The sequence below is a fragment of the Ranitomeya variabilis genome, chromosome 7 (assembly GCF_051348905.1).
Source record: "Ranitomeya variabilis isolate aRanVar5 chromosome 7, aRanVar5.hap1, whole genome shotgun sequence".
NCBI lineage: Eukaryota > Metazoa > Chordata > Amphibia > Anura > Dendrobatidae > Ranitomeya > Ranitomeya variabilis.
Genome location: NC_135238.1, coordinates 226,700,165 through 226,714,169, shown reverse-complemented (window position 1 = coordinate 226,714,169; position 14,005 = coordinate 226,700,165). Strand labels below are relative to the sequence as shown.

General features: G+C 40.6%; 1 protein-coding gene across 5 annotated transcripts in view; it reads right to left on the bottom strand.

Annotated features, from left to right (window-relative positions):
* LRP1B (LDL receptor related protein 1B) overlaps positions 1 to 14,005 on the bottom strand; it is a 1,636,337-nt gene that overhangs the window by 143,943 nt on the left and 1,478,389 nt on the right. For all 5 annotated transcript variants that reach the window (XM_077273024.1, XM_077273022.1, XM_077273019.1 and 2 more), the window contains exons 64-68: positions 13,642 to 13,758; positions 13,407 to 13,526; positions 10,416 to 10,535; positions 3,568 to 3,684; positions 1,163 to 1,269 (exon numbers count right to left, since the gene is read on the bottom strand). In XM_077273024.1, the coding sequence (XP_077129139.1) occupies positions 1,163 to 1,269; positions 3,568 to 3,684; positions 10,416 to 10,535; positions 13,407 to 13,526; positions 13,642 to 13,758 (581 nt within the window). The remainder of the gene's footprint in view (positions 1 to 1,162; positions 1,270 to 3,567; positions 3,685 to 10,415; positions 10,536 to 13,406; positions 13,527 to 13,641; positions 13,759 to 14,005) is intronic.

Below are 14,005 nucleotides of genomic sequence, written 5' to 3'. Positions count from 1 at the left end.
GGAGGGGACAAAAGAATGGAGTGCTCAGCCACAAAGTAACAGTCTAAGGAATCCACTTCAGGTAAAAGGCAAGAAAATGGCGCCTCACCCCGGAGAAAGTCACTGCAACATATCGCCTTATTGCATTATATCAAGCGGGCGAGCCATGCAGACACATATCCTAATCAATGAATGACCACATATAGAAACATATAGTAGAAACATCTCCTTACAGCATATCACAAAATCATGTTTTTTCAAAGCTGGTCATTTTAGGATTTATAAAGACCCTAACATGAGATGTTATAACCAAGACCAAACATAAATGCAAAAGTGAAATACCTTATGGAAAAAAAGATAAAAATGTAAAAAAATATAGTACAATAATTGATAAAAAGTTAAGAACCAGACAAAAGAAAAGTGGTGAGGGCATCAATCGATCTATCTGTCACCTGCTCTCCCTGCTATTCCCCAGCCTCTCTCCTCTGTAAATCCATGCACTGGTTCCCTAGTCCTTGTCCTCGTCATCTCCCGCCTTGACTACTGCTGTCAATCCCTTCACTGGTTCCCCATTACCCAGAGACTCCAGTTCAAAACCCTAACCATGACATACAAAGCCATCCACAACCTGTCTCCTCCATACATCTGTGACCTCGTCTCCTGGTGCTTACCTGCACACAACCTCCGATCCTCACAAGATCTCTTTCTAAACTCCCCTCTTATCTCCTCTTCCTACAATCAGATCCCGCACATCCCCCCTACTCTGGAACTCTCTACCCCAACATGTCAGACTCTCGCCTACCGTGGAAACCTTCAAAGAAAACCTGAAGACCCACCTCTTCTGACAAGCCTACAACCTGCAGTAACCACCACTGCACGACCAGCTCTATCCTCACCTACTGTATCCTCAGCCATCCCTTGTAGATTGTGAGCCCTCGCGGGCAGGGTCCTCTCTCCTACTGGACCAGTCGTGACTTTTATTGTTTAAGATTATTGTACTTGTTTTTTATTATGTATACCCCTCCTCACATGTAAAGTGATATGGAATAAATGGCGCTATGATAATAAATAATAATTATCTATCTATTATCTATCTATCTCTCTAACTCTGCAGGCCTTTTTGCTCATTTCATACTACAAATATCAATTCTAGAAGAAAAGGCATACCGTATGGTAGGATTACCTCATCTGTTCCATCTGCACAGTCGTATTCTCCATCACACCAAAACCTGGCCGAAATGCAGTCACCATTACCACAGAGAAACTCTTTCAGTGCACACGTTTGAGGTTCTGTAACATTAACAGCACTGATAAGTAAGGAAGGATGAGGAACATACAATAGTTAAAGGGGACCTATCAGATGCCATAAAGAAGTGTTTTTTTTTTAACTTGGTGTAAATGCCACTGTTCCCCTAAATCTGGCCATATTTTTATTTTAATCCTGCTCCTCTCCGTTCCTGAGATATGAGCCTCCCTTTCTTGCATATAAATCTGGTCTTTTTTTAGCCAAAAAAAGGGCATTGTCCTCAAGAAGACACCTATATAGAAGAGTTGAGGACCACGCCCTGTTGGCTAGCGAGACTAGATTTACAAACAGGGAAGAGGGGGACATATCTCAGGAATGGAGAGGAGCAGAAAAAAAAGAAAAGCAACGCCGGATTCAGGAGAGCAGCAGCATTTACATCAGGTTGAAAATGTGTGTCTTTTTTCTAAGTGACATTTTCCCTTTAGCTGTAAGCAAACTACCTACTCTGCTTATAGTAGCTAAAAGGAAAAGTCCAGGAAGGCATGAAGGCTTTCGGTTGAAAAACCATTAATTTGTCATGCTAGTGTTGCCTTAGTTTTAATGTTTTTTCCTGGACTTTCATATTGTCCACTTATCTTAAAGTCATCCAGCTCCTTACATTGTGCTGTGGCTGTAGATACTATTGCCGTCTCCCATCCAGGCGGGATGTGGTAGGACCATTCATGGCCTACACGTGTTGTACACAACTATGCACTTCCAATAAGCCAATTGTTTTGGGGTGTAAGAAGCTGGAACTCTATAATCTGGTTTTATTGGTCTATACAATTGTGGTTACCTGGAGTCACTACTAGGTTCATAAGGATCTTATGTGCATTACATTTAATGTACAAACACACCCTTGTCCATGAGCCTTGTTGGTATGAACGCTTAACCTTAATTAATCTAACTGGGAATACGTTGCAATTCCCGTCCCAGCCTATTGATGGGAGTGGTGCTGTTTCTCCAACTTTATTTTAATTCTGCGCAACCCCTTTAAATCCTTCCCAAAGGTGGGAAGACAGAAAGACATTTAAATAAATTATTTTAAATTAATATTTTTTTCCTAGTCCTCACAACCAATAAAAAAACATGATTCTGTGACTTTTAAAAAAATAAACTTATGTAAAATAATGAAGTTATGATAGATCCGTACCATCAATTCTATAAATTCTCCATTATTCAGCTGAGATGTAATGTACGGAGACAGGGAAATAATTATAATTGTTTGACGTGGTGTTATTTATGACTTTCTAAAAAGGTCATATACAAGACAAATACCAGCCGGGCTCTCCGGGAATCACATTATCCTCCTGACTGTCAATACTGGAATTTTATTCCTGAGAATCAACATGTAATTATCAAAGGACCTGAGTGCAATCAAAGGGAACGGCGGCCATTGAAGAAAAGCCTCTAATGTTGTGAATATCGCTTTTCTTCACCACCAAATAACAGACCGGTACAATAAAACTTTTCAAATGGCTTTCAGGAAACAGGTAAAAATAATAAATAATATACATGGAGACTTTATGTGCATCTGCTGTGTAATTAGGAATTAGGTGACAGGGACTGATGGCGCGCTCCTCTCTAAAGAGAGGTAAAAACTCTTCTTTTTTTATGCAAGTTTTACAACATGGATGCGGGAGAATCGGGTCACCATGTGAACGACAGCCATTTTGGGCACTGCCTATGCTTCTACGGGTCAAGGTCACCAGAAGGTCTTGAAGCACAGGTTGTACACAAATTGGCCGTCGTCCACATAGTGACCCACTTCTCCTGCATCCATGTTGTAAAACTTGCATAAATAAAGAAGAGTTTTTACCGGACACCGAGTGCCAACCATCCTTCTCTAAACCTGGATTTCTTAAGACTCTGATGGTCTGTGGTGTTGCACTTGTCGCCTCGGGAAGCTAATCACCTGTGTTGAAGTCATGGGCTTCACACAATGTATGGCAGTATTGAAAAGTCCTGGTGTTGTATCCCCTGTTAAATACTAAATCCTCAAATTTAGACAAGTTATCCCTTTTGCAGAAAAATTAGAGTTTCTGATAAGTTTGTCTTTTTTAGAATCAGTCAAAATGTATTTATTTTTTGGGTGATAGGGCTAAGGGAGAAATGGAGGCTAATTAGTGTTTGTGTTATGTATTTGTAGCTCATTCCACAAGGACTACTACTATTACTGGTGGCCAATTCTTAGTATAAGCCGTGGATTCTTGATCGGTAAAGGTCTACCCTCACCAATCAACACAATGAAAGAACCGTCAGTGTTACCACATGATTAGGACTGGAACCAAGAATACACTTACTGCAGGACTCTTCATCTGAGTTATCACCGCAGTCATTCTGCCCATCACACCGCCAGTGATCGGGGATACAATTCTTATTTTTGCACTGATACTCGTGTGGGCTGCAAGTCTTTTTATCTGAAATTAGAAGGCAATCTTCACTTAATACATAAGTCAATTAGTGATCATGATGAATAAATAAATGCAATAGTTACAAAAGGTTGCGCCATAGTTTAACTTTAACATTGCAGATGCTTGTAATTTGCATAATCGTCAAACTGGTCTGAGGAGCTTCAGTACCTGTGTTATGGAAGATACTAAATGTTGAGCAGATGGAGAATGAAAGGGTATTGGGTGGAAACATCTAGGGTATGATAGCACTGAAAAAGGATATTTGCTATATAGTGGATGGCAAGGCAAGTGGGCAGTAAGCTCTGGCTCCTCGAACATGCCAACCTGAGGGACCTCTTAGCTTTGATGAGGACCTAACCACAAGAGTTCACGAGGTATAGCAGGGTTTGTGATGCATCTAGAAGTGAGCTGGGACATGTTCTGTAAGATTGGAGAACAATCTAATTTTCCTAGTTATCCCAATGAATTTCCACTAGTCGATACTTTCTCATATTTATGCACTTTAAAAAGTTGGTCAACATTACCTCTTTTTCCATTGATGTCCCATTGAAACTAATCGACAGCTTTATCATCTGCTATTTTCAATTAGTTCACCTATAATGGTCCACGGCAAGGATAGATTTTACCTTTTAAGGTCTTGAATAACATTTTTCGTTTTGAACATAAAACAAAAAAAGGGCAAATTGTTTGTTGTTTGTTTTTTAATTAACACCGTATTTCCATCTATTGGTTCTAGCCATTGATGGGTTTAATGAGTTGGACATAGTCTCTGTGCAAATGTTGAAAGCAATTCATCTAAGTAATTAACAGAGCAATTCGCTGAATGCTCCCTGTAATATAAATGAAATGTACACAACATATATTTGGGAATTTATGGTAGAACAACACAGATAAATGTTTGTTTTTCCTGGATCTGCACGGGTTGCGTGTTGTGGTTTATTTTATGATGTTCATTAAATGAAAGCCACTTCCTTCGGATATTAGAATGATTTTTTTCTGGACGGTAAATAATTTTTGGAAAGAAAGACAACAAAATTCTATACGACAATGATCTCTTTAGACTCTGAAGCCAGCAGAGCATTAGCAACCTGCTTACTACAACAAATCTTTAAAAGAAAAAAGAAATTATATATATATATATATATATATATATATATATATATATATATATATATATATATATATATATATATACTGTATAAAATAAATATATACACAGTGGGTACTGAAAGTATTCAGACCCCTTTTAATTTTTCATATTTCAGTTTTCTTTTTTAATAAATTTGCAAAAATGTCTATATTTCAGTTTTTTTTAGTCAAGATGGGGTGCAGAGTGTACATTAATGAGAAAAAAATGAACTTTTTTGAATTTACCAAATGGCTGCAATGAAACAAAGAGTGAAAAAATTAAAGGGGTCTGAATACTTTCCGTACCCAGTGTATATGTACACATACAGGCATATCTACAGTGTCTTGCGAAAGTATTCACCCCTTTGACTTTTTACCTATTTTGCTACATTATAATCTGTGTTTAAATATTTTTGTAATCCAATTTGTGTGTTATGCATTAGCACTAAATAGTCTAAGTTGGTGAAGTGAAGTGAGGAAAATATAGGCAAAAATTACATTTATGGGATCAAATAACTAAAAATTGGCATGTGCATATGTATTCACTCCTTTTTGCTATGAAGCTCCTAAAAAATCCTGGTGCAAGCAAGGAAGTCCCATGCTTAGTGACAGGACCTTACCTGTGTGCAATTTAAGTGTCACATGTCTGTCACTATATACACTTTACTTTTTCTGAAAGGCCACAGAGGCTGCAACACAGATAAGTGAGAGGCATCACTAACCAAACACCTTGAAGACCAAGGAGATGTCCAAACAACACCATGAAGACCAAGGAGATCTCCACCCAACACCATAAAGACTAAGGAGATTTCCAAACAGGGCTGGACTGGCCATCTGGCAATTCTGGCAAATGCCAGAAGGGTCTGTCTGGTCGTGGGCCGCCTTGTCTGATGAGTTGTTAGCAGAATCAATGTTCTCAAGACCCCCATACTGTTAAGAGTTGTGACAGAGCACAAAATCGCTGACTCCGTCACCGTTACCCCAGCAGGCCACGGGTATCATTAGAAACATTGATCTTGTAGTAAATCTTGCTTTCCTCCATCCAGGGTAATATTAATAATATATCCCCATCTGTTGTTTGGGGGCGGGGACAACATGGGCCTGTGTGATTTCAAATGCCAGGGCTGAATTTTAACCCCAGTCCATACCTGTATCCAAACAACACCATGAAGACCAAGGATATCTCCAAACAACACCATGAAGACCAAAGAGATCTCCAAACAACACCATGAAGACCAAGTATATCTCCAAACAACACCATGGAGACCAAAGAGAAATTTAAACAACACCACGAAGACCAAGGAGATCTCCAAACAACACCATGAAGACCAAAGAAATCTCCAAACAACACCATAAAGTCCAAGGAGATCTCCAAACAACACCATGACGAGCAAAGAGATCTCCAAACAACACCATGAAGACCAAGGAGATCTCCAAACAACACCATGAAGATCAAAGAGATCTCCAAACAACACCATGAAGACCAAGGAGATCTCCAAACAATTCAGGGACAAAGTTGTTGAGAAGTACAAGTCAGGGTTGGGTTCTAAAAAAAACTCAATCTATGATGATCCCCAGAGCACCATCAAATCCATTATCATCAAATGGAAAGAACATGGTACCACAACAAACCTGCCAAGAGAGAGCCACCCACTAGTGATGAGACTCGGGTGGTCTCTGAGTATTTGTGACTGCTCAGAGATTTAGTTTTCCTTGCCGCAGCTGCATGATTTGCAGCTACTAGACAGCTTGATTACATGTGGGGATTCCCTAGTAACCAGGCAACCCCCACATGTACTCCGGCTGACTAGCAACTGTAAATCATGCAGCTGCGTAAAAAAAAAACTAAATCTCTGAGCAGTCACAAATACTCGGAGACCACCCAAGCGTGCTCGGGAAAACCTGAGCAACGAGTATACTCGTTCATCACTACCACCCACCAAAACTCTTAGTCCTAGCAAGGAGGGCACTAATCAGACAGGCAACACAAAGACCAAAGAGTAAGGATGAAAGAGCTGCAGAGTTCCCAAGCAGAGAATGGAATATTTGTCCATATGACCACATTAAGCTGTACAGTCCATAGAGGTGACCTTTATGGAAGAATGGATAGAAAAAAAGCCTTTACTTTACCCAAAAAAATTGTAAGGATCGTTTTGAGTTTGCCAAAAGACATGTGGGAGACTCTCCAAATGTATGGAGGAAGTTGCAGTGGTCAGATGAGACCAAATTTTAACTTTTTGGCCACCAAGGTAAACTCTTTGTCTGGCACAAAACCAACACAGCTCATCACCTCAAGAACACCATCCCAACAGTGAAACATGGTGGTGGCAGCATCATGCTGTGGGGATAGTTCACATCAGCAGGGACAGTGAAAATGGTTTGAGTCGAGGGGACGTTGAATGGTGCAAAATACAGGGACATTCTTGAGCAAAACCCGTTTTGGGGTGAATACTTTCAGAAGCCACTGTATATATAAACACGGGCACAGTGATGTAATCTGTGCAGTGAAGTGAACACTAATTTATTATTGGATTATATTAGATTCTTTGATAGGGCATTGATCCAGGGAACTAGTCTGATTGCCGTATGTGGGGTCGGTAAGGAATTTTTTTCCCCATGGTGGAGCTTACTCTTACCACATGGGTTTTTTTTGCCTTCCCCTGGATCAACATGTTAGGGCATGTTAGGCTATGGGTTGAACTAGATGGACTTAAAGTCTTCCTTCAACCTTAATAACTATGTAACTATGTAACTAATTGAATGAATCCTATTGCTCTTTTGATGCTGCACGTATCAATCACTGATTTCTTATGTTTTCTTCATTAGTGAGATATGGAAGTGACAAGAGATTACATTTGTCTTCGATATAATGGGATACAAAGGTTAATTTACTGTGCAGCTCTTAATTACCAGCTTGGACCTTTGACTCCCTTCTAATTATGGAGTTAGGAGATGCATGCAGCAAACGTAATGAATTACAGTTACTAGGGTTTTCTTTCGCAGTAGGTAGCTAATTACTTTAACCAGTTTCACAAAGTGTAGAAAACTAGTCACTGCTGAGTCTGGAATAGCGGCACACAGAGAAGGATAGATTATGCATATTTATAAAGCAGCTCACTGAATCTTTGATCAACCTGTTCCTGTTCTCGGTGAATATTACTTGCTGGAAGTCGCTGGTCTACAGGACGCCATCGAGTCATCCACCCAATTATAAAACATTATACATTTTAAAGCAGGATGCAGGAAAAATACTAAATATCAATTACATGGGCATAAAATCTGCATAGAAATATATTAAAAAAAAAATGCAAAAAAAAATAACAGAGTTAGTTGGTTGACCTGGTTTTGACCAGTTATGATCTTCCTTGGATATTTTCAGTATTTAGCCATACACAATTAAGGGAAAAATCATTTGTTCCAGCAAAAGTCAAAAGGGTTTGCTGGCAATCTCATGTGTGAGGCTGCATGCTGATTGCCTCCTGATGACAGATTTACATAAACAGCCATATGCAAAAAGGCCATAGAAGCTGGAAAGTGGACCAACAGATTTGTATTATGGATCAATAAACACCTGCAACTATAGCATCAAACGAGGGCACAAGGGATACAGTATGAGTCCAAAGCTGCCTAGAAGTGTCTGATTGCAGCTACCGATCATCCTGCTCCTCTGCTGCAGTCTGTGTAATCCTTCAAATGGCAAATTTTCTGCCTCTAGATTCTCTATTCCCTATGACCAGCCCTTCGACCATTGATTCTTTAAAGAGTTGTCCCATAAACAATATTTATCCGCCATCCAAAGGATACATGATAAAGGTGTGGTCGCTAAGGGTCCGGCTGTTGAGACCCCAGACATTATGAAAACACAGGAACCAAATTCCCTTGCATGAAAGGATGCGGTGGTGAGCATGTGCAACCAACACTCCTAGTGACAGTGAATGTAGCAGAGGTTGCACATGCTCAGTACCCGTCCTCTCTTGCAATGAGCCTTTGGTCCCTCATTTTCAGGATTGGAGAGGGTCCCATCATCAGACCCCTACCAATCATACATTTATCACCTTCACCACGTGTGGTGGATTGGCAGCATATTTTGCAGATTTATCAATGCACATTAACTAAAGAACCGCCTTTGGAAAGATAATGCCTAGAGTTGGTTAATTAATTATGGAATCACTGTGAACTCTGCATGTATTGATTAACTTCGAATATATCTATTTATGGTTAGAGAATAAAGCTCTAAATCCCTGCAGAAGGAAAAACAAGAATCAGACTGCCTTCAGCCACCACTAGATGGAGCTCAGGAGCTTCCTGCACAATATAATAAACCCAGTGAGAAACTGTATGTAGTAAATGCCATAGCTCCACCTAGTGGTGTCTGCAGGTAGTTAACATGTTATTATTTATCTTTATAAATTTGTGAAGGCACATAAAACATTGTAGATCTCTAACCCCCACAAATGGGTATTACAAGATGAGTAAGCAGAAAATACTGGATCTAAAAATTAGATGTAAAAATATAGACATTCGCATTAAATTCTTATAAAGTGATGGAACATCATCTTTTCCAACATGGCTGTGCTCCCAGTCACCTGATTATGCTGGGAATTGCTACCATGCCCTTTTGTTTAAATAGGCCTCTGCTGAAGTTTCCCTGCACAGTTGCACCAGTAACATGCTAAGCAGAGGAACTGCAGCACTGATATTTTCAAGAAAATGGGAAAGGCTAATTTAGCACAGTGACCATTTCAAACTCAGGAGCAGTGGGGTCCCAGAGTTTGGGCACCCACCATAAAGTGTTGCCAAATCTTAATCAAATGTGATGGAGAAACTTCCTTAAAGGTAATCTATCGCCAGGTTTTTGCTAGGGATTATGAAAGTAGCATCATGTAGGAATGTTTAATTTACTGGGCGGCTTGGTGCAGTTTTGATACAATCCCCATTTTCTCTGCTTTAGATGTAGCAGTGCTCAGAATGCTGAGCAGTGTATAACCCCGCCCACACCACTGATTGGCTGCTTCATGTTTACAGTGTATATTGTCAGCAAGGTGCCAATCAGTGGTGGGGGCGGGGTTACAGAGATAAGCTGGACTGTCTGGCATGAGACATCTAGTCCTGCAGTGATAATCTCCTGCTGATAAAATAGTGATTGTATTGAAATGACAGCAAACAGCTGAGTAAGTGAGACATTACTGGAAGCAGGGTTTCTGTCCTCATGTTATGCTTCTTTGAGATTAAATAGCAAAAAGCTGCTGACGGATTCTCTTAAAGGAGGTTGATATCCGCGACACCTTATGGCGATAGCTTGCGCCCCGCTACTTTTCCTGAATTTAACTATAGCATTGACTTACAGCCTGTCTATATTTTCTCTCCAACAAACAATATATTTATTGAGTTTCTCCCACCCTGTGAATTCGCACATCGAGCCGCACACTTTTTAATTTTTTTATCTTTAGTCAAACAAATGAAAAATAATATTCATTAACACATCCCGCGGTTTGACAAAATTGAGAACTGAGAAAGGGCTGAGCTCGGAATCAAAGGCTTCGCGGACAAAAGGTCTTCTTCTGCTGCTTCCATGGCCGCAAGACACATGCTCAGACGTTGATGCTCACCGCAGTTGGCTTCATCGGATCCATCCGCACAGTCGGAGTCCTCATCACACACCCACAGTTTAGATATACAATGCTTTGTAGTTTTACATTGGAAGTGATCGGGAGAGCAGCTGTTTTCAGCTGCGAAGGGAGAAAAAAAAAAAAGAAAGAGAGAAAAAGTTGAATTCATCCATTTTAATAACAGAGCATTTTAATATAGAAGAGATATTCTGCAGATTCGCATTCAGTGGGTGTTAAGGCGAGGAAATTCCATTAGGCATACGCTGAAATATGCAACGTTCTTCGCTGTATATTTCGAGTAGGTGGGAGAACTCGGCAGCTTTACATGAATCTGGGTAAGATTAGGACTTTAAATAATTTATAGATTTCTTTTCTAGTGTGTAGCCTTATATGAGGATTGTAATAAATTGGAGACAGCTTAGAAAAAGAGGTTTAAAGTGCACCATGTGCCTATGTATAACGGAGGAGGCCATGTGGAGGACTGAATCGGTCCGTTCTATGTCCGCGTCACAATAAGGTTATATGAGACTAGAAAAGAAAGCTGGCAACAAATCAAAGAGATACATTTGTAAGGGGATGCAATCCATGAGGTCTCCAAATTTCTTCCAGGAAGCATTCTCCGGGAGGCAGCATTCGGTAGACAAACTGTGCATTCGAGTACATTTTGCAATTCTATGGCGAGGGTCACAGAGCAGTATGTACTCTCATCCGAGAGAATCGGGTTGATTATGCAAATCCCACTCTGATAAACTCTGATCAGTGTTCGATTATTGTATGCGCCGATTCTCTGAGACGAGAACATAATGGAGACACAATGGAGAAGATGGAGACATTATTTTCTCCATCTTCTCCATTGTGTCAGCCCATGATATGAACCGAGTGCAGTCCGAGGGTTTCCACACACTCATTGACTTCAGTGCAATCCGAGTATCGGATCAAAGTTCGGCATGTAGTGATTTTTTCCTCCGACCGGATCCCTAATTTGGGAGTGATTACTATGCCTGCAGGGTGGTGTGACCTGGAGCTATAGGGGCTCAGCCTTGCAGCATGGACTCTGTGCCGCAACAGGTTGTTATCCCTGCTGGTCCAATGTTGCGGTGGTCAATGCAAGAGGTTCGCCATGATGTGGCAGTGGGCTTCATAAGGTCTGATCAGAATGTTAAGCTGAGAACCTTGCTCTGTACAGTTTTGTTTAGCCGCAATAGATCAATTTACACGTTTTGGTTTTGCGGTCTGTTTCTTTTTTTACAGTTATGGTATATTCAGGATGCAAGTTGCAATTTGCCGCTTATGGCCTCTGCAACTGATCCGGACACCCTAGACACATTCTGACGATTCCCCACACTCACTTGTCTATATGAAACACCTGCCACATTCGGTAACAATTAGTTCATAGTTCACATTCAAGACACATTCAACCATACTACTATAACCTCTACTTCTGTGTGCTGCCTTGGATGTTCTGAGAGTCTCCCCAGGACTCATGCAGAAAATGTCTTTGGAGCCATCCTTGTGCATCTGTAAAATTTCCAAAGCCACCACAACTCAGTGCACATATCATTTACCGTATCATTAAAATGCATCAATCAAACAACATTGGTTTAGCACAAAAGAGTCTTTACAGTGAAACTATCTATAGCTGTTTCTTGAAAAAATAAAATGAATATTGTGTTGTCTTTTTGAAGTCCCTTTTGGCATTGCAGACCAGGTAGATCATGTAGTCCATGCATGCACCATCGTTTCTGGTCAGGGGGCCACAGTGGCATATGGAACCAATCCCAAGGTCCATAACATAAGTAAAGTTTGATTCGGGAACCAGAACTGTACCTGCTCTTGTACCAGAACCCGAACCCCATAAAAAACAATGGGGGCCCAAACATTTGACATGAAAAATCTCTCAATTACTCTCTATTCCATAACTCCGAACATTGCAACAAAGTTCTGGAAGAAGTTTGTTTTTGACGCTTAGCATCGGACACTAACTGTCCGGTACGAACGCCGAACTTTTAACTTTGGGTTTTCTCATCTCTACTTCTGACACGTTTATGACATATCGAAGGTATAAGCCGTAAATGTCTTCGAAGTTGAGTGTTGGAAAAAAAAGAGAACATACACGTGGTTCTCTCCGTTGAAGTGTATGTGGGTCATTAAACAGCTGAGCGTCTCACTGTTCTCTTTAAGTACCCAAGAGATGAACACTCATATATGGCCACCGCTTTATCTCATCTACTCGTTACTTGAAAGAGATGAGGAGACACCAATTCTGTCATTAACTAGGGTTCCTAGAGATGGACATGCAATGCACCATTAATACCGCAGGCACTTTCTCAACCTCTCTCTGACTCAGAAATTGCAAAATATGGCATCAAGTTCCTATAGTTGCCCCTAATGGAGACTTTATGTTCTTCACCGGTGGTACATGTATCCTTGGTGCTATTTGTTTAGCTCATGGCTTGCAAAGGCAGCACAGAAACCCACCATATGCATTTGATTACAGATGAAGCCACCCATTTAAGTGGGATCATCTAATGTGTATAGGGGCTTCCTGACTCCTCAACTGATGATGTTTTTTGTTTCCCGGTATATAAGCCACTGCCAAGATAGTGTGGCAGCTTACTATACTCTTCCTATGGAGAGCACATAGCCAGCCAGCTAAGCTGAGCATTCATGTCTACGGAGGAGTGGAGAAGTTAACTAGTGGCCATATTGGATCATTCGGGTTACTGTGATGTTTTAGTAAAAGCAACTTGGTGTAGCAGTTCAGAAACTGTCATCTTAAAACGTGACCTTCCTTGCTGAATGCAATCTCATTCTTCTACTGCTACTTTCTAGCAATATCAAGCAATTATGAGACCCCCTTTGTGTATTTCGCCATGATTTATCACCCCATCATGTTGACTTATATCACATGAGAAAACAAACAATCTTATTTAGTTACTCGAGTTCATATGTTGCTTTCGTGCATTTGCATAATGATCACAGTTAACTCACGGCAATCAATCTCGTCTTCTTCGTCTCCGCAGTCGTTCTGGCCATTGCAGCGGAGATTTATCGGGATGCATTTCTGCTTCTTGGTGCATTTGAACTGACCCGATAGACAGGCATAGGTGTCTGTAAAGCGAAAGGCAAAAATCATGAGAAAGTTTTCATCTCCAAAGGAAATCAGGGGAGCTGCTGCTCTGTTCGAGCGCTTCATTCATCCTGCTCACTTTGCATAATCACCTACCACAGTTGAGTTCATCAGAATTGTCCCCACAATCGTTTTCTCCATCGCATATAAAAGCTGGGAGGGCGCAAAGTCCGCTGCCGCATTGAAACCTCCCCGGCTGGCACTTGAATTCGGCTGTGAAAATGGAAAATGTATTCTAATTTATGAGAAAAGGCAGGATCGCAATCACTGTTATGTACAAGTAGGAAAGGAAAGTGGCTCTTGTGCATCAGTCAAGTAATATAATCATTGACAGAAGGGTTGGATAAATAAAAAAAAGAACCTTTATTTCTGCATTGGATCTGAAAGGCGGAAAAATATGTTAGGACAGAGACTCATTTTAAGGAAATGGTATACGAGAGTGTAAATGGGCCGCCACCAT